General features: G+C 57.9%; 2 protein-coding genes across 2 annotated transcripts in view; one reads left to right on the top strand and one right to left on the bottom strand.

The window, feature by feature from the left end:
• LOC119098644 (kinesin-like protein KIF2A) overlaps window positions 1-4,604 on the top strand; it is a gene marked incomplete at its 5' end in the record, with an annotated part of 6,247 nt that extends 1,643 nt beyond the window's left edge. The window contains 4 exon segments of the mRNA XM_037221617.1: window positions 422-904; window positions 1,251-1,457; window positions 2,144-2,318; window positions 3,981-4,604. Of these exon segments, the coding sequence (XP_037077512.1) occupies window positions 422-904; window positions 1,251-1,457; window positions 2,144-2,318; window positions 3,981-4,126 (1,011 nt within the window). The 3' untranslated portion in view covers window positions 4,127-4,604.
• A 419-nt stretch (window positions 4,605-5,023) lies between these two features.
• Window positions 5,024-17,745, bottom strand: LOC119098050 (ATP-binding cassette sub-family G member 8). The gene is made up of 12 exons (XM_037220979.1): window positions 17,641-17,745; window positions 10,126-10,510; window positions 9,667-9,822; window positions 9,101-9,247; window positions 8,461-8,848; window positions 7,828-7,940; window positions 7,757-7,773; window positions 7,141-7,267; window positions 6,325-6,486; window positions 5,904-6,018; window positions 5,159-5,534; window positions 5,024-5,033 (listed from the first exon to the last, which is right to left on the bottom strand). Exons 1-12 carry the CDS (start codon window positions 17,667-17,669, stop codon window positions 5,024-5,026), a joined length of 2,025 nt encoding a protein of 674 aa, XP_037076874.1. The 5' UTR covers window positions 17,670-17,745.
• Between the last annotated feature and the right edge of the window lie 2,213 nt (window positions 17,746-19,958).

Consider the following 19,958-nt stretch of genomic DNA (forward strand, 5'->3'; position numbering starts at 1 on the left):
GGCACAGTGGTGTGGCATGGGTCACACGCCGACCAGTCTGGGGGGGGGGGGGGGCTGACTGCGCGCGGACGTCTGTCACTAGGCGTGATGTTAGATCGCAGGGATGGTCATCCCGTCGTCCCGGACTTGATCACGAGGCGAGTGAACTGTGCGGTGTTAATCAGGTGTGGCCGTGTGACCAGTTACCTGCCAAAGCACGCCAGCGATGGCGGTGTCGACGTTTTGTCGAATCTAATGCATTGGTTTCAGTGCAGATCGCAGTTGTAGAGAACTTTGCCAGAAATGTCAACTCGCACCTGGAGAATTGTTGGCGCATGGGCGTATTGGCATCACTTGTCGAAATACACCGTGTAGGTGCTGGCTCCCGGCCAAGTGCAGCTTGGGGCCTCTGATTGTGCTGTATGGTCCCGGCCGTCGGCAGGTGTTCGACCTGCTGAACGCCAAGGCCAAGCTGCGCGTGCTGGAGGACGGCAAGCAGCAGGTGCAGGTGGTGGGCCTGACGGAGCGGCCGGTGGAGAGTATGGAGGACGTGCTGAAGCTGATCCAGCATGGCAACAACATCCGCACCAGCGGCACCACCTCGGCCAACAACCACTCGTCGCGTTCGCACGCCGTCTTCCAGATCATCCTGCGCACGGCGGCGGCCGGCGCGCCGCCCGAGCGCTGGCGACTCTACGGCAAGTTCTCGCTGATCGACCTGGCCGGCAACGAGCGCGGCGCCGACACGTCCTCCTCGGACCGCATGACGCGCATGGAGGGCGCCGAGATTAACAAGTCGCTGCTGGCGCTCAAGGAGTGCATCCGCGCGCTGGGCCGCAAGGGCGCCCACCTGCCGTTCCGCGCCTCCAAGCTGACCCAGGTGCTGCGCGATTCGTTCATCGGCGAGAAGTCCAAGACGTGCATGGTGAGTGGGCGACATGGGGACGGGCGCCGTCCGGAACGGCGGGAGCTGCCGCCGCGGCGCAGCACTGAGGGCGGTACGTCGTCATTGATGTGGTTATCAATACGTGTCTGGTCAGGCGGGATATTGACGATTGTTCAACTACAGGTATCTCGCCTTTATACTGTCGGGCTCGCGTCAAGTAAGTCGCGTTACCGGTATTTTTATGCTTCGATTCGCCTGCATGTTTTGTCCAGCAGCCAGTTTCCAGGCACCCTGTACCTGATGGCACGTGATGTCAGCGTTGGTTAGCGCGGTACTGTGACGTCACATGACATTATGACGTCACCGCTGGCTGGCGTGCCGTCAGATCGCCATGATCAGCCCCGGCCTAAGTTCGTGCGAGCACAGCCTCAACACGTTGCGATACGCCGACCGCGTCAAGGAGCTGGGCGCCCAGGACCCAATGGACCTGAAGGCCGACGGTGGCGCCCCGCCGGAGCGGCGACCGAAGACCGAACCAATGGGCGGCGTTGAGCCGCCCGAAGACGACCTGGCCCAGCTGCGCTCCCTCAATGTGAGTCGTGGCGCCGCCACCGGCGCCGTCGCCGGGCCGCGCTAGGTTGACGACTAACCGTGCCGTGTCGTAGTGACGTCAGACCATGTTCCGCGGGGGCGTTTGTATGTGCTGTACCGAAGTGCCACGTGGTAGCGGCGCAGTGAAGCGCGGGCCGCCACGCTGCGGCGAGGTCCGCCACTGCCGCGCCTTTGTGTCGCCTGATCTTACCTCGCCGCCACAGTTTCGTCTGTGGCCATGGGGTGTGTGTGACAGCGTCGCCGTTCGCGGCCACCCCCTCTGTCCCGCTCCGTGTCTCTGTGCGTTGCCCCGCTCCGCGTTTCTGCACCGCTCTGCCCCGCTCCATGGCTCCGTGCGCGGCTCTGCCCCGCTCCGCGTCTCCGTGTGCCGCTCTGCCCCGCTCCGTGGCTCCGTGCGCCACTCTGCCCCGCTCCGCGTCTCTGTGTGCCGCTCTGCGCCGCTCCGTGTCTCCGTGCGCCGCCCTCTCTCGCTCCGTGTCTCCGTGTGCTGCTCTGCGCCGCCCTCTCTCGCTCCGTGTCTCCGTGCGCCGCTCCGTGTCTCCGTCGCCGCCCTCTCGCTCCGTGTCTCCGTGCGCCGCTCTGCCCCGCTCCGTGTCTCCGTGCGCAGCTTTGACCCGCTCCGTGTCTCTGTGCGCCGCTCTGACCCGCTGTCCCCGGATCCGACAGGAGGGCGAGCTGTCGGCCGACCTTTACAACTTCCATGAGGCGGTGTCGCACCTGCAGGAGATGGAGGAGGAGGTGCTGGATATGCATAAGGCCACCATCGAGGTGTCGCCCCGTTGGCAGCAGATGGATATCTCACTGCTCAACATGACAAACGAGGTCGACTACGATGTGGACGGTGAGGGTGGCGGCTGACGCGACTGCGGGGCGGCCTCTCGGAGATTGGTGACCCGTGTGTTGGTCTGATTGGCGTGTTCTGTTCCCAGTGAACATTAAAAGGTTTGCATTATATTTGAACTTTTCGACTCTGCGAGCAAGGTTCGTGACCGTAAATGTCTTAAAAATACAACTTACGTAACAGATGTCACGTATGTGGTTATTGTAAGGTCATCTAAATTCCCTTGTAATAACTAGGCTCGCGTGGGATCAGAGCAAACAGGAAATCGCTGTCGCTCAATGAGTTTGCCTTCGTCCATGATTTGTTTTTGTTGGTCATTGTCCACAGCATGGACTTAACTCGAATTTCTAGACAAAGTTTTTATTACGGTTTCATGGCTATGTGGTTTGCACCAGAAACGAGTGTCGCCTTTTCCCCAGCTCGCTGCCCAAACTGGCACTCAGACCTGCCGTTCATAGGCCCTGTGTGCTTAACCCTCGCCCTTTTAGCGGGTTGATGTGACCTCCCTCCCTTTAAGGTTTCCGAGAAGATCTCTCCAGCATATCATGTGATGGCACCCAAATTGTCTTCAGCCTCTGAGACATTCGTTGCGAGCGTTTTGACATAAAAAACATTGTAAGCTTTTCCATTTTTGAGCGGCGATGTGTCCGCGACATTGCGGGAATCCACGGCCGACTCGGTGTGGGCGGCAAGCGACGAACCCGCTGACCGCACTCGGCCGGGACGACACTGTTACATTGATGGAGCCCCACATCACTCATGTTTACACAAAACACACAACACAACATAGCAATGCGCTTAACGTTAAACGAGAGAACCCCTATTTATCATGTATCCTTCATAGATTTTGTCTAAGCCTTTTTAAATACTATCATCCATCCGTTGTGGTAGCATTACCTACCCTTACCATCTGACCGCGAAATTCCATGTCAACGGCAGAATTTGGCGAAAGTTGGAATGCTCGGCAAGGCCCCTCCGACCCTCTGACGTCGTTTGACTGTAAGCGCGCCCGCTGCCACAGGGCACAGTCCATCCTGGTCTTGGGCAAACGGCGTGCGCCTGACGCGGCTCGAAGCCACCCTCGCGTGGGCGGAACGGAAGGCAGGCAGTCTAACCACTGAGCTTTCGGGACGGGTGCTGCTACGTAAAACTGAAGTGGTCCAATTTTCAAGAAAAATTGCTCTTTGCCATGCACTGGCATGGCCAACAATTTTCCTAACTACACATGATTTAAGATAAATCGTGAGACCTCGCTGCAGTTAATCGACTAGTCCATCTGCGAGGTCCGATGAGTCTTAGCTTAGAAGCGGCGGGGACCGGGGAGGGGGGGGGGGGAATCGACCCCCTTCCCACCACCATATCCGGTTGCGTCATGGAGAACACAATCCGGTTGATGGTTCAGACATCAGCAGAAGACAGGGCAAGGATGTGTACTGTGGTAGCCATCAGCGCCGCTTTGGGCGCAAGAATGACAACTGCTGTGGGAGTTCGCATGTGGTCGAGCCACGATTCTGCGTCTGGAGTGGGTGGGAGCAGTTCAATCGCAGTAGTGTTCCAGGCACCCCCAAGTGGTAGGCATTCTCCCCTTGTCACCCCGTCCAGTTGATGGGGGTTCGCTTTAGCTCAGTGCCGACTGTCGAGTGTCGTGTGCCTCCTCCGCAGCATACGTCCAGCAGCTGGAGGACCTGCTTGACGAAAAGATGGACGCGTTGACGCGGTTCAAGGAGCGCGTCAACGTGTACCGCTCGCAGCTGGCCGAGGAGGAGCTCATTTCGCGCAACATCAAGCCGGCGCTGCGCCGACCCTAGCCGGCTCGCCAGTGATACAGCGCCGTCGGTCTTCTGACATTCCGCCGAGCGCCGTCGGTCCCAGACCACCGGCGGCGGCGCGCGCGCGCGGCACCGGCCGCTGGGAGGCGTGTGCGGCACGCGCCGGCCGCTCCCGGCGCCAGCCGCCCGACCGAGGCTCGGCCGCCGACGCAAGTGACGCAGCCGCGGCAGGCGTCACCGCCGGCGAACCTATTTAATGTCTTCTTCTTCAATGTGGTCCTGCTTTAAGCGTGGGTCCCGCTAGGAAAATTCTAACGACGCCTTAGTGATAAGCTACGTAAGTAAATAAAATCGGCTATATGACTGTCTCCGTCGCTTGCTGTCTTGGCTGGCATGGCACAGCACCTGTGATCGACACTCGTAACAAGATCGGACAATATGCATTCTTTCATGGACGGATCGAACGTTGATAATACACCTTGGGTGCCGCGGGCTACGAACGCCACGGACGTTAGAACCCAGTCTGTTTTGAATATCGCGGCAGTGCCACTGTTGGCTAGCCAGCCGCGATCCGCCGATAACGCGGCATATGTCAACAAGGCAATGCAACATCCTAGCTCCAGTCAAGATCTAGCGAAGCAGCTGTATCTGACATCGGAGCAATGCAGCAGCGGCCGCTAACTCTAGCCACGATGAGTCTATGAATCTGTATCTGTCATCACAACAACGCAAAACCTAATCACGATCCGCTGATAGCTGTAGCGGTCGTTGCGCTAACGCGAGCCTTATAACGCGGATGGTTGAGCACTATCCATTGATGAAATTGTACCAGACACTGCCTAGTAGCAAAAGCTTCATGGAGTACAACAGCCTCAGCCACGATCCGCTGCATGAAGCCGTGACAGTCCGCCGCCTCGTCCCGGCGCCGTCCCCGGGTTAGCTTTCCCTGGCGGCGACGGTCACGGCACGCGCGCGCTGCGGGCCCGTGAGCGGGCGCGCCGCTGCCGGGCCAGCACGGCAGCCAGCAGCGCGGCCAGCAGCGCCAGCAGCGCCGTCAGGCCGGCCGCCAGCAGGGGCAGCAGCGGTGTCCGCTCGTCCTCTACTGCCAGGAAGCGGAGCGCCTGCGGCCCGGCGGCCAGGCCACACTCCACCTGCACCAGGATCGTCCCGTTCTGCGGCATCACCGGGTTCCGGTCGCAGCGGAGGCGGCGCACGTGTGCCAGCTCGTTCCAGACGAGCCGCTGGAAGATCCAGGCGGGCGCCGACACCCAGCGCAGCCAGTGGGTCCAGGGCGACAGGTCGTGGGGATGAAGGCTGCCGCCAGCGGCCAGCAGCAGCGGCAGCAGCACGGCTCCTAGCCAGCCGGCCGACTGGTGGCGCGACGAGCAGGCGTAGCCGGCCGCCACAGCCAGTAGCCGCACACACAGCAGGTACACCAGCATGTACCCTGCCGGAGGGCGGATGTGGTGCGTGTGTTGTACCACGACGGCGGACACATGCACCACGGTACGCAAGCAATACGGTAACCCGACGGAAAGTTGCCGCCCGTTAGCAGACACCATCACGGCAGATAGGCGCGCGTGCATACGGCACGGTATGCGAGCTGGTTATGGCGGCGGATGCGTGCACATCTGGACATAAGCGCGTACATCTGGGGCGGGCAGGTACAGTACGGTACACCAGCACATACGCTGGAGCGGTCAAGTACGGCAGGCATGTTTACACGCTCCCTGGAACAAGCGTATGTTGGAGCGCACTCAGTAGTGGGACAACGGGCATCGCTCTGCAGCCCTGTCTCGCCTGGACTGTGGCCCACCTGTATACACGTAGAACGAGGTGGCCGTGTCGGCGGGCTGTGTGCCGGCCATCTTTTGCGCCGGTCCGGTCAGCAGCAGACACTCGAGCGCCGCGCCCGGCAGGTCCAGCATAATCTGCCGGCGCACGAGAGGCAACGATCGTCATGGACACCGCCCGGCCAGGTGCAGTGCAGTGCAGTGTGTTCGTGTTCACGATTCGCCCTGTTGCGCAGCGCAATTACAACTCGTCCTAGACTAGGCGTCCAACTCGACTCGTCCTGGACCGGGATCCCAGGCGGAGAAGTGCGACGAATCGGGCCGGTATAGCGTGCCGCCCATGAACCGCTGCAGGCGAAGAACGTGTTAACACTTCGGTAGGGCCCATCGCGGCACGGGCTGCTTGCCGCAAGGTCTCCAATTCACGGAACGCCGAGGTCTCACCGCGACGAACGTGTGGCAGACGCGTGAGTAGAGCCGGTCGCTGACGTCACCAGTGACCACGTCCTTGTCACGCCAGACGGACGACACAGTGAGCAGCAGGGTCGGCCACAGCGCCAGCGACATCATGGCGTAGTGGAAGCCCACCCGGTCCGGCACGTTTTCCTGCCAGAGCAGCGGCCAGACCGGCCTGAAGTTAGCTTGGGAAACACCACAGTTGTATACAGGAACACAGCCAATGGAATGGTCCGGGGTACGCCAGCCCCTCCTGCTCCCCCTCAGACCCATATTTTTTTTTTGGTGGGGGGGTTTCACCATAGATGGTCCGTGGCAGACATATATAACTCGGCGTGATGCGTGCCTACCGAGCTCCGGTCCAGTACCATGATGAAATCCTGCTGGCTCCTGATTGTATGGCAGAGTTTGACACACTTCTGTCTTATTTGTGCTCGTTTATTAGCTTTCAGCAAATATAAACTGGTCGGTATATCATGGGAGCCCTTCAAAGCCACCCAAGACGAAACGGTTGATTTGCATTTTTCCGGCTAAAGGGCAGACTGTCTCAAGCGGCAAACCTATCATTTTTATCCATTCTAACAAACTCATTTTCTCCCTATAAATCATACCTCTGGTGACCGGTGACACGTCACACCCCTAGGGACCAGTAACACGTCACACCTCTGGCGGCCGGTAACATGTCACATCTCTGCTGACCGGTAGCACGTCATATCCTCGGTGACCATTAAGTCGTAACACCTCTGGTGGCCGGTAAGGCATCATACATCTGGTGACCGGTGTGTTGCACAGAGGATGATGTACCTGATCGTGGTCCTCGCCTCTGATGCCGATGAAAATCGTGCCGACGATAACGGACATGGTGCATGCGACCATCATCCTGACGGCCAGCCTGATGGCGTTGTGCGGGAACTGGTACACCAGGGCCTGTCTGCGGTGGCGACGGGAGAGGGGGGGGGGGGCGCATCACCAGACGGCGCACACCACACAACCACCACTTCCTCCGAAGATGTCGGCGGCAGAGGATACCAGAGAGCAAGCCACATTCGCTAGGGAACAGAGGATCCTGAGGTGGCCACTACTGAGTATTCCTACCATCGAAGCCGCCGGAGCGTAGCGAAAAGATCCAGAATTCCGACAGGCTCCCCACGGCTGTCCTGTATTTCCCGCAACCTTGGGCGCACCTGGCAGTCCTATGCAGATGGGAGGACCCACGAACCATCGTGCTAGTGCCGTGTGTCTGCGATTTCGTGGGCTGCCGGACTCGCGGATCCCGCCGAGCGACCTCCGCCCCACAGTGTAAGGCGTTCTCGTGTGATGACGCCAGACGTGTGCCCACGTGATAGCACCTTGCGTCGCTCGCGCGCACACGCGTGTGTGTGTCAACTACACCTCCACCCAGCGGCCGCTCCCAACTCACACTCCGAGCGCCAGCAGCTGGACGCAGCAGCCGGCGCGGCGCACGCGTGGCGGCAGCAGTCCGGTGGGGCCCGGCTCTGGCGCCTCCTCCTGGCGCCGCTGGTACGCCTCGGCCAGCTCGGCCACGCGCTGCGATGACTCCAGCCGCGCCTCGGGCGACAGCTCGTCCAGCGTCACCAAGTCCACTGAGGGCCGGCCGACGGGTCACGCCACCGCTATCGCACGGCCGACGGGTACGACTTCGGAGCACGTGACGACAGGGGTGGGGACCGTGCAGAAGACTAGAGAAAGCTCGCTACTCACTAGCATACTACTGGCGGACCGTCTGGAATCTGACGGCAGTTTGTACGGTCGTGCTTACCAATACGCGTTTATATGGATGCATGTATATATATATATATATATATATATATATATATATATATATATATATATGACCTATGAAACGTTTTCTTTGCACATCTTATAACAAGCCTGTAGAGTAACAACAAGACATGAAGCTGAGTTGGTAGAGGGTACGCATAATAACCATGTTCATTACTTTCCACAAACGTTACACCGAAACAACATTCGTACCGCAGTCGCACGCTTCGCGGCGTCAGTTGCATGGCTTCGAGGTGGCTGCCGAGAACGTCACCAGCGCCGGGCGTCTGTGGCGTCAGTCCCAGTCGCTCGCCTGCCCGCCTCGCCCGCCGCTGCACTCACGGTAGTAGTCGGACGGGTTCTTGTAGGCCGGGCACGGGTAGTCGATGAATGCGAAGTAGGGCAGCATCTCGCTCCGCTTGCCGCTGTAGATGACGCGCTGGCCGGAGAGCAGCAGCACCCTGGTCAGCAAGCTGAACACCTCGTAGGTGGGCGGTTGCAGGGTGAGCAGCACGATGCGGCCACGTGCCGCCCACTGTCGCAGGTACTCCACCAGGAAGAAGGTGTCGAATATGTCCATGTGGCGCGTGGGCTGGTCCAGCAGCACGAGGTCCGTCTCGAGGCAGAGGTGGCACGCCACGCTCAGGCGACACCGCTCCGAGTCGGTCAGCTCGCGCACGCAGGTATGCTTCACTTGACCCAAGCCCAGGTCGTCCAGCAGCGCCGTGATCTGAAAAGGGACGAGACAGGATACTATCATGGCAGACCCAGGCATAGCACACGACCAGAACAGGTGCAACAGTGGGTTGCTCGTCCCAAACATTAAGATGAGAAACACTTAGCCGTCGTTAGGAATAGTAGTCAGGTTTCGAATCACACAAAGTGTCACGCTGGTGCACTGGTCGTGCGGCACCACAAACAGTTAACAGTTAGCCCTCCGCCATGACATATCGCGAGGCGCCCGCTCCGTCCTTCTCGTTACCTTGTTCTTGATGTTGAAGCACCTGGCCACGTGGCCCGGCTCCTGCAGGAAGGCGTAGAAGAGCAGCGTCTGTCGGACGGACATGGCGCCGGCCAGCGAGCGGTCACACTGTACGTAGGTCAGCCGCTCGGCCAGCCGGCCCGGCGGCACCGAGCAGCCATTGAGCAGCAGCTGGCCGCTGACGCGCAGCTGGCCGCGGCTGCTGCTGTTGGCCAGCGCGTCCAGCAGCGCCGTGCCCTCGGTGTCTGTGGCAGCCGTGCGGCGGGTCAGCTGGTGGTGCTGCCGACCGGTGCTGCGCTCAGCACGGTGGGGCCGGGAGAGCAATAGTCTTGTTACAACGTCACACTACGCAGATATTTGTACAAAATCCGGCAGTCGTTAGAGGACGTCTACCAATACACCAAACAGCACAGCGTGCACGACACAGCTGGTGTGGTGTGATGTTGGTGTTGTTGCAACACTGCAATGCACAACTATCTGGACAACATCGGTCGGCCAGTGCCGCGGCATATCTGTCAATACAGCACTGGCACACCCCCCTGCAACGGTAATGGCAGAGGACCCGCTATCTCACCTGAGGTGGTCAGCACTCCGACCAGATCGCCGCCACGCGCCTCGAACGTGACTTCGTCGAGGAGGCGGCGCCAGCCGGCGGCACCCCGGCGCTCGCAGCCCACCCGGTGCGCCTGCAGCCGTGGCCGATTCCCATCCAGCTGCTGATCCTTTGGGAAGAGCCGTGCGTTCAGCATGGGTGGCGGCCGGCCGCCGGCCGCCCGACCGCCGAAGCCTGCCGGCTGCCGGCCGCGGCGGCTGCTGGGAACGCTGCGGCCGCTGCTCAGCCGGCGCCGTTCGGGCCGCTGCAGTAGCTCGCTCTGACCGGCCAGCTCGCCGGCCGACTCGGCCGACAGCAGATCCGCCTCGCTGCTGCAGCGGCCCGAAAGCAGCGAGTCGCCGAAGAGGCGCGCGCTGGCGCGGCGCAGCTCCGGCTGCGAGCCGGCGCGCCGCTGGCGGTGGTGGCGCCGCACTGCCGGCGAGCCCTCCTCGCTCGAGTCGTAGCCCGAGCTGTTGTCCGGCAGCGCCGGTGGAAAGACGCGCGGTAGACCATGCTTGAGGTAGGTGAACATGTTGGCGCCGACCTGGGAGTGCGGTGGGCGCGGTGCCTTCGTCAACATTGCGCTGGTGGCGCTCTCGCGCAGCTGAAAGTTGCTGCCTTGCGGCAGCGGCGATTTGTCGCTGCTGCCGAGCGCCGAGTCGGTGAACTCCGAGTTCAAGTTTTGCCGATAGACGGACCAGGCATTCACGTCGTCCGCGACGCTGCCGCCCAGCTTGTGGCGCGAGGAGCTGTGGTGACACCGTGACGGGTATTGCCGCCCCAGCTCTCCCATCTGCCAGACCTCGGGGCCATCCGACCTGGGGACACGGACAAGATCAAGGCTACTGCTGGTCGGGACTAATGTGGCACGCGCTGAGGAGAGAGGGAACACGAGGGCGGATCCGGCACTGAAGGTGGCAGACCCATGGCGCGCGAGGCTTACTTGACAGAGCGACGATGTAACGGGAGAACCACCCACCAATCAAAAGTTTGTCCTGCAGCTACCCGTACCATGCAGCGTGTAGCTACGCGTATCAGCTACTACTTCGACCCAGCAGTGACTTCAAAAACAGCTATTCCTTACGAGGCAAGCCGCGAGAAGCACACATAAAGATGGGAACAAGAGAGTCAGGGAAAACCAGGTAGGCTGAGGTCTTCTAAAAAAAGATATAGGGGAAAAAGCATGACCGCTTTACAGATATACCAAGCCGGTTCGTCATGTCGCTTAGTATGCACCATCGAGCCTGAGAGACATCTTGCCTAAAAATGTTACCTCGCGCTTCACGAGACTCTCCAATGTAAGACCGATCTTCTGAGCTGCGCATGCACCTATAGGGCCTCACAGAAGCCATCTTTCTTAAAAGAGAAATGAATGGAATACTCAAAGTCTTCAGCTTAAGGATGTTCTTATCCTTTGAGAAACATTGTTCGAAGTGTTACAAAAAGGGCATGTTTGACCTTAACATGCTATGCGGGATGTCCGTGAGGCTGAGATAGAGGAGAGAGGGGGGGGGGGGGGGTCCGATTGTGTCCTGGGATTCCGCCGGACTGAAAAGATGAGACAGTCCGGAGATAGGAAAGCCATTTTTGGTCGTTGAGACATCGACGCCTGCTGGACCACCCGGCGTGCCGGCACCCGTCAGCCCGCAAACGCGCGCTCGCCGAGCGTAACACACGCGACCACCGTTCAGCGGGCGCGGCTGCGAAGCGTCTCAGCCGAACCACGGCTCGGAGTGATGACGTCACTGGTAACGGGACGTCACGGACCGGTGCACGGGACACAGCACGCCAGCTGACCGCGCACCAGCAGAGGGAAGAGATACAGTTGACAAGCCCCGGGAGGCGGATGACATACAGCTAGCCATGCCCTGGGAGGGGGATGACATACAGCTGACCATTCCGCAGGACGGGGACGACATACAGCTGGCCATGCCCCGGGAGGGGACGACATACAGCTGACTATGCCCCGGGAGGGGACGACATACAGCTGGCCATGCCCCGGGAGGGGACGACATATAGCTGACTATGCCCCGGGAGGGGACGACATACAGCTGGCCATGCCCCGGGAGGGGACGACATACAGCTGACTATGCCCCGGGAGGGGACGACATACAGCTGACCATTCCGCAGGACGGGGACGACATATAGCTGGCCATGCCCCGGGAGGGGACGACATATAGCTGACTATGCCCCGGGAGGGGACGACATACAGCTGGCCATGCCCCGGGAGGGGACGACATATAGCTGACTATGCCCCGGGAGGGGACGACATACAGCTGATCATTCCGCGGGAGGGGACGGCAAACAGCTGATCATTCCGTGGGAGGGGACGAAATATAGCTGACTATGCCCCGGGAGGGGACGACATACAGCTGACCATTCAGGGACATCAGACACAGTTGGCGGTTTTTCGGGGCAGGATATAGGGCTGACAGTTTCCGGGAGTAGAAGGCGTACCCAACAGTGCCAGGGAGTCTGGAGACGCGGCTGACCACGAACAGGGGAGAGGATATTTCCAGCCGGAGACGTGCCGGCGGCCGAGGCCATGGCTGGCAGCGGTCGGCCGCAGTAGACACGGCTGAGGGTCGCTGTCACCTGACAGGGTGACACTCAGCCGATCAACGCCTAGGGGAAGGCTGAGCATGCTACTCACTCGGACCATCGAGCTGGACGACAGTGCACAAGCCATCAGTTCCTATGCTGAAAATCCTCGAACTTCCTCTATCGGCAGGCACTGGCCATGCGATGACATGGGGTACCTAGTACTGGGGCATGCTTTGAAAATACTCTTTGTTTTCAACAGGCGCTATGTTCCCAACTAAGCTGATGACTGATCAGATCGGAGCTCATTATCGTGCACCCGTGGCCATGAGCATTGCTGGAAACATGGGATTATGTCGTGGTGATCGCTTGAGATGTTCGCGTAATAGCAGTACCTCCAGGTTCATTGACAACTGGCTCTGTCCGCATATAACTCATGGAGACAAGAAAACAGGAGACAAATGCTTAACACGCGCTCGGGCGGGGGGCCAACTTGACCCACCCCCCCCCCCCCCTCGAAGGTTTTTCCAGAATGGTTTCTGAACTGCGCGGCGTGGCCACGCCAAATTTTGCATAGCTGTAGACAATTAAATAGCGGATTGTTTGATATAAAAAATTAGATGTACCTTGTAAGGCCGCTGACCTATGGCAGGTCAAAGTCGGGCCATTGTTTCAGGAAAGGCTATTTCTAGGGAATCGTTCAATCTGATACAACAACAGAGTGCCTGACAAAGCCATATATCTCTGAGATGCTTTCTCAGGCACCACAAATATTGAAAGAGTAAATTACGTTTTCTAAGGTCGGGTATGAAGGTCAGACCAAGGTTAAAACGAACCTGATTTATTACTGTAGGGCTTGCTGTATGGGATAGCTTCTGGCTCTCATTTCGAATTTGTTGACAGCAGGAACCGCATTATACATCTTACATTGAATTCTTAGAGGTCAGAGCAGGTTATTGACCTAAGATGATCCGGGTCGACACTTTGTTCTAGGAACATACTGCTTAGCGTAATCTTTGTCGCTTATTCAAATACAAAACTCAGAGCAGTCTTGTATGATTTTGGAAATCATGACCTTCAAAAGGTCAAACAATGTCACTGACCCCAATGGGCTTGTGATCTTTTGTTTAGAAACAGTTGCCTAGGTTCTGGGGCACTTACGAGACCAACCTTTAATTTGATCTTGTTTGAACTTATTTGACCTGAAGGTCATTACCTAGGAATCTCAAACTTTGACATAAGTGAGTTGACATACATGTCAAGGCATCCTGTAAATTTTGTGCCTATAGCTTTCTTAGTTCCCGAGATCTCAGGAGGGGGTCAAATTGACCCCCCCCCCCACACCCCCACACCCCCGAGAAGGGTATCTAGTCGGCCACCCGGGCGCGTGTTAAAAGACGTGCATCAGTGTCCACAAATGCGTGCGCCGGACATGAATACTAGCTAGAACTACGCAAGAATTTCATCAGCATCTCGTTTTCGAAAACAATGAGCTTCCGTTGCGAAGCTGGCCTGGTGACCTCTATGGAATGCGCCACACCGAGTGTGAATAAAAAATTACTTCCAGATTACAGAGTCAAGGTCTCCAATACACTACCAGCCTGAAGCCTCAGGGGCACGTGACGATCGCGCACCCCACATTGGTGACTGTGAGTCCGGAATGAGCCTACTGCGATAGCTTACAAATAGGATTCAGGCGGACGTCACTTCTTCATCGAACTGTAGTCAGTCATGGTCGTCCTCTGAATGTCTGTGTCCGATAAAGGTCAGTCTGTCTGTCTGTCTGTGTCCGATGAAGGTCAGTCTGTCTGTCTGTGTCCGATGAAGGTCAGTCTGTCTGTCTGTGTCCGATGAAGGTCAGTCTGTCTGTCTGTGTCCGATGAAGGTCAGTCTGTCTGTCTGAGTCCGATGAAGGTCAGTCTGTCTGTCTGTGTCCGATAAAGGTCAGTCTGTCTGTCTGTCTGTGTCCGATGAAGGTCAGTCTGTCTGTCTGTCCGATGAAGGTCAGTCTGTCTGTCTGTGTCCGATGAAGGTCAGTCTGTCTGTCTGTGTCCGATGAAGGTCAGTCTGTCTGTCTGTGTCCGATGACGGTCAGTTGTCTGTCTGTGTCCGATGAAGGTCAGTCTGTCTGTCTGTGTCCGATGACGGTCAGTCTGTCTGTCTGTGTCCGATGAAGGTCAGTCTGTCTGTCTGTGTCCGATGAAGGTCAGTCTGTCTGTCTGTGTCCGGTGACGGTCAGTCTGTCTGTTTGTGTCCGGTGACGGTGAGTCTGACTGTCTGTGTCCGATGAAGGTCAGTCTGTCTGTCTGTGTCCGGTGACGGTGAGTCTGTCTGTTTGTGTCCGGTGACGGTGAGTCTGGCCGTCTGTGTCCGGTGACGGTGAGTCTGACTGTCTGTGTCCGGTGAAGGTCAGTCTGTATGTTTGTGTCCGATGACGATCAGTCTCGTCTGTCTGTGTCCGGTGACGGTTTGTCTCCCCTATATGCTTGTCTGTCTGTGTCCGGTGACGGTTTGTCTCCCCTATATGCTTGTCTGTCTGTGTGATGTGGCGGTAAGACAGTTTGTCTGTATTTGGTGACTGCCTGTCTGATCTGCCTTTGTCCGGTGAGGATCAGTCTCATCTGTTGTCTGTCTGTCTGTATGTATGCATGTATGCGTCCGGTGACGGCCAGTCTGTCTGTCTGTATTCCGTGACGATCAGTCTCATCTGTCAATGTGTCTGTCTGTCTGTCTGTGTCCGGTGACGGTCAGTCTGTCTGTCTATCGGTCTGTCCGTCTGTGTCCGGTGGCGATCAGTCAGTCAGGCTGTCTGTCTGTCTGTCTGTCCGTCTGTGTCCGGTGACAATCAGTCTGTCTGTCCGTGTTCATTGGCGATCAGTGCAGTCAGCCTGTGTCTGTCCGTCTGTGTGCAGTGCCGGTCCGTGTCGGACCGGCCTCGGTCCAGTGCCGCTTCTCACGGCTGGCCGAGCCGTCACGACTGACCGCGTGCCGGCCCCGCTGGGACGGCCCTGCCCCCGCTCAGTCGCGACGCCGCACACAACACGAGCCACGCCGTCTGCCGCACGAGCTACCCCTCGCTATCTGTCCGCACGAGCTACCCCTCGCTTTCTGTCCGCACAAGCTACCCTCGCTATCTGTCCGCACGAGCTGACCCTCGCCCCGCTGGCGTCGGGACCCTGCTGTTCCGTTGCTGGCATCAGCCACCCACTGTCGTTGGGAGGCATGCTTCGACAACGAGGCATCGGCTGTATCTTCGAGATTAACGTGTAAGCTGCTTTGGATTGGTACCATTTTCGGAGCGAATTGCAGCGTAGACTATGTTTTTTTTTTAGGGGAGTGAGGGGCAATGCAACTAAAGTGATCTTACCGAGTTTTGTCGTTTCACCGGATGCCAGTTGTTAAGGCATATGGAGATATGTGGGAAGCGGCGTTTTCCTGCACGTCATGCGGCAGGATGGATAGCATTACCACCTGGGTGTGGCGGCAATCGGTTCAGGTCCCTTGAACAAATCACGACGGCGTACAAACTAGGTTTGTTGTACCACCCAACAGACTCTGGATGTTTAGATGCACTATTTCGACATTTTACCAGGTTGCAGCCACTCCGACCGAACTGTTGCTCTAACCTCCAAACAGTACCGCAAAGAGAACGAGAAGTGCACGATTCTCACTCCCTTGATAAGCAGACTGCATGCAGATGAACACTAACAATGCAAAGACATTGGAGCGCACCGGTGCTACGCGAATGGAATTCCCGTTCGTCCGAGCCCGACCCTGGTGACCAGAAGCACGCTCGCCCGAGCCAGACCCTGGTGACCAGCAGCACGTTCGTCCGAGCCAGACCCTGGTGACCAGAAGCACGCTCGCCCGAGCCAGACCCTGGTGACCAGCAGCACGTTCGTCCGAGCCAGACCCTGGTGACCAGAAGCACGCTCGCCCGAGCCCGACCCTGGTGACCAGCAGCACGTTCGCCCGAGCCAGACCCTGGTGACCAGAAGCACGCTCGCCCGAGCCAGACCCTGGTGACCAGCAGCACGTTCGTCCGAGCCAGACCCTGGTGACCAGCAGCACGTTCGTCCGAGCCCGACCCTGGTGACCAGCAGCACGTTCGTCCGAGCCCGACCCTGGTGACCAGCAGCACGTTCGTCCGAGCCAGACCCTGGTGACCAGCAGCACGTTCGTCCGAGCCAGACCTGGCACTTCCAGCAGACCCTGGTGACCAGCAGCACGTTCGTCCGAGCCAGACCCTGGTGACCAGAAGCACGCTCGCCCGAGCCCGACCCTGGTGACCAGCAGCACGTTCGTCCGAGCCCGACCCTGGTGACCAGCAGCACGTTCGTCCGAGCCCGACCCTGGTGACCAGCAGCACGTTCGTCCGAGCCAGACCTTGGTGACCAGCGGGACCCGGCCTGGCCGCCGGGCAGATGGCAGACGGTGATCAGGTGACCATCTGGGCTCGCTCGCGAGCTGGCCGCAGCGCAGGCCGCCACTGGAGCTAGCCGAAAGGCGCTGACGGGCCGGAACACCGCAGGTCTGTTTCTGCGCGGTAGGCTCGGTACTGAAGTTTCGGATGCAGTGGCCATAAGGGAGCCCGCCTCCCCAAGCGTGCAAAGTGCTGCAGCCAGTCACCAACCCCGCCTGCACTCCGGCCATGTTGCGGGACGAGATAAAACCTCCCAAGCATCGGACTGTGCAAAGCCTGTGTTCCCTTCAGCCCCAGCTCCGGGTGCACAGGTGGGCGCAGTTGTGAGAAGCCCGTGCCCTGCTACGTTCATCTCGGGGCAAAAATAATGGCCAGTCTCTGTCGGGTCAATGTCACGACCAGGTGTGCGGAGGCACTCCCACGGCCGGTGCCCTAGAGTTCAGCTCCTGTCCCATTTGTACTGGACCGTGGCTTCCTGTAGCGCTGGAGCTGCAACCCGCCGCCACCCTGCTACTCGCCTCTCCCCCGTCTTCCCCCCACTCCATCGAAGGTCTACGGCCCTTAGCTCTAAACATGGAGATAATGCGCCATTTCAGCACTGAAGTTTCGATAGAGCATAGTACGGACAAGTTTGAGCCAACGTGCGAAGTTAAAGATTTGTGGTGGAAAAAGATCCTGGTAGCAAACGATTTGGGTTTTTAATTTTTCTATCATAGCTATAAATTTTGTCTCCATTCATGGACAACTTGAAGTTTTTCATTTTAGTCTCTTTCGAGGGTTTGGCAAATATATTTCGGTCTCCTTGGCACCCTAAGCTCAAGCTATATTGACACATTGATGCGCACGCCGCGCGCTTTGTTTTCCGTACAGAGCACTATGCGGTCCTTTCCACAGATACCGTTATTCCCCACTTAATCAATGCGTACTGAATACGGCTTTATTTCGGCCGTGTTGATATCGATGCCTCAGATGCACATGACGTACCTGCTCCTGGCCTTCAGGCCGCCGAACATGATCGGTCTCCTCCGAAGCTGCGCGGGCGAGCGGGCCAGCACAGTACGCAGGGCTCCGCCCGCGACGCCGCACCGTTCGCCGGCCGTCACGCGGCGCACTGTGACGGCTCGGCGCCGCCCAGCACACATCTGTCACAGTTGGCTGGGCGCGCGCGCGGGCCTCCACCGGCGCCGGTGGAGCGGCGGCCGGCCGGCGGCGGCCGCGGCCGAGCCGGGTAGATCCCGGTGGAACGGCGGACGCCTGCTGCCCGCCAGGCCGGTCATCCACCCTCGCCCAACGCTCCACTGAGCCCAAGTCCGCACAACCCTCTGACGCTCGCACACAGTGGACAGCGGTGCGGCGAGAGGGCGCTTGCGGGTCAAGTCGCCCCGTTGGCCGCTCCTGCGGCCTAGACGCGGGGCATGCTGTCCCGTCAGGCACGCGATACACTACGAACTGTTGAACATGGAGCCGCCTCGTCGGCGAGCAACGCCAGCATGTCGTCGCACCGTGACATGCCTCCCCCCTCCCCCTCCCACCTCCTGCTAAAATAATGATCGGCTGCTAGACCATTGGGACGGCTAAACTCGTCTCGACCGATCATCACGGCCGCAGAGAAATGTGAAATGATTGCATCCGCTGCGTGAAGACGCACCCTTCCGCAAATTAAGACATTTGCCTTAAATCCACTGAAGGATCTCTTCTCGTGAATGACGCTAACTTGCGCGCTTTTCATCCGTCGCATGTTCCATTACTGTGCATGATGTTTTGCACCGATGGGATATAATGCGGTCGTAAAGTCAAGCTTATTTGTTTGGTTCAGAGCAAATTGCAATTTATGAACAAATACGTAAATCAGTCACGAAATGGTTAAGTCCACCGAAAGGACACAGGAGCGTCATATCAGGGAGACAGCAGGTCAGTTGTTCCCTCCTCCCCACCCACCCACCCACGCACCCACCCACACCCACACCCACACACGCACATCCGCGCGCGCGCGAGCGTTCACTTACCCCATGACGTTCCACGGAAAGAAGCAGTTTTTAATGTAGCTTGGCCCCACATCTAAAGAGGCTCTGCTACCACTCAAACCATCGGCAGTATCCAAGGCAGTTAGAGAGTCATTGCTTTCTGCCACGGTTTCTTCCAAGCCATGACGTTCAGAGCCATGACCGTCTGCAACGACGATCAGCTGTTTTAAGCTGTCCATGACCCATTCCCATTGCCAACTCTGCGGAGTCGGAGTCAAAATCGGCGCCCAAGTCGCCCCTGAGTCGGTGTGTCGGTCGGACTTGGGGTGGAGTCGGAGTCGCTAAAATTTAGCCGGGCTCCGGATCTCCCGTGTGCTAGTCTTCCGGAAAAATGGGTATACAAACAAGTTGGAAACGTGTCTGATGGGCGTGTGAGTCGGGCTGACATCAGTAGCGTATTCAAAGGAGAGGAGAGGGGGGGGGGGGCAGGTACGGAGGGCACGTGCCTTTCCCTCATGACATTTCGAACGCAGTAATATACATATGAATAAACGTCGAGAATTGAAAAATCGAGGTTAAAACATAATCAGTAAGAATGCATGTCATACTTCAATTGCCATGCAAAAAATTGAACGCCTGAGGTGTACTATTTTCTTGGTCAAAAGTTGTGCCCCGTCCTCCATTGTACAATTCTGCATATGTCTCCTCACGATCGGCTAGAAGATAAGGGAGGCTTCCAACAACGTTTGCTCAAAGCAAAACAGACATCTGAAATGAAGCCACAGTCATCTCTATAAAGATGTCAATGCTGATACGAGTGCTGTCAGGAGGACGAAAGAGTCCGTACCAAGCTGTATCGCAGCCACACCACCCGCATCTCCGACCAAGTGGCCGATCCCCCATTGGTTCACATCATCCAGATTTCACATCGATATGAACGTGATGGATCCTGTTGCGCGTGGCGACTTGACACAAACGACACAGTGGATTGAAAAAACGAAGAGCATGCTCACAGCATGCGGTCACGACCGGAGAGCGCATCAAGGCAACCACGAGCTGCTGAATATACTTGTCCTGTGCAAAACGGCAGGATATCATGCGTACCAAAGACAGCGTCGGGAGTATCGTGCTAATGTGTTTGGTACAGATCTCCAGCGGCTGCCCCGCTTCTCTATCCTGCAATGGATTATTACCACAGGCGGTGCCACCAATTTTTTAAGGGGGGGGGGGGAGAAATGTTGTAAACCATCACCTCACTTGACTGCAAAAATATGGAAATATGCAAGCTTCTTATAACTGCCATTTGTCCCAAACACCATTCCTATGTCAATTTTTCGT

Source organism: Pollicipes pollicipes, unplaced genomic scaffold, assembly GCF_011947565.3.
Source record: "Pollicipes pollicipes isolate AB1234 unplaced genomic scaffold, Ppol_2.1 Scaffold_4740;HRSCAF=5597_pilon_pilon_pilon, whole genome shotgun sequence".
Taxonomy (NCBI): domain Eukaryota; kingdom Metazoa; phylum Arthropoda; class Thecostraca; order Pollicipedomorpha; family Pollicipedidae; genus Pollicipes; species Pollicipes pollicipes.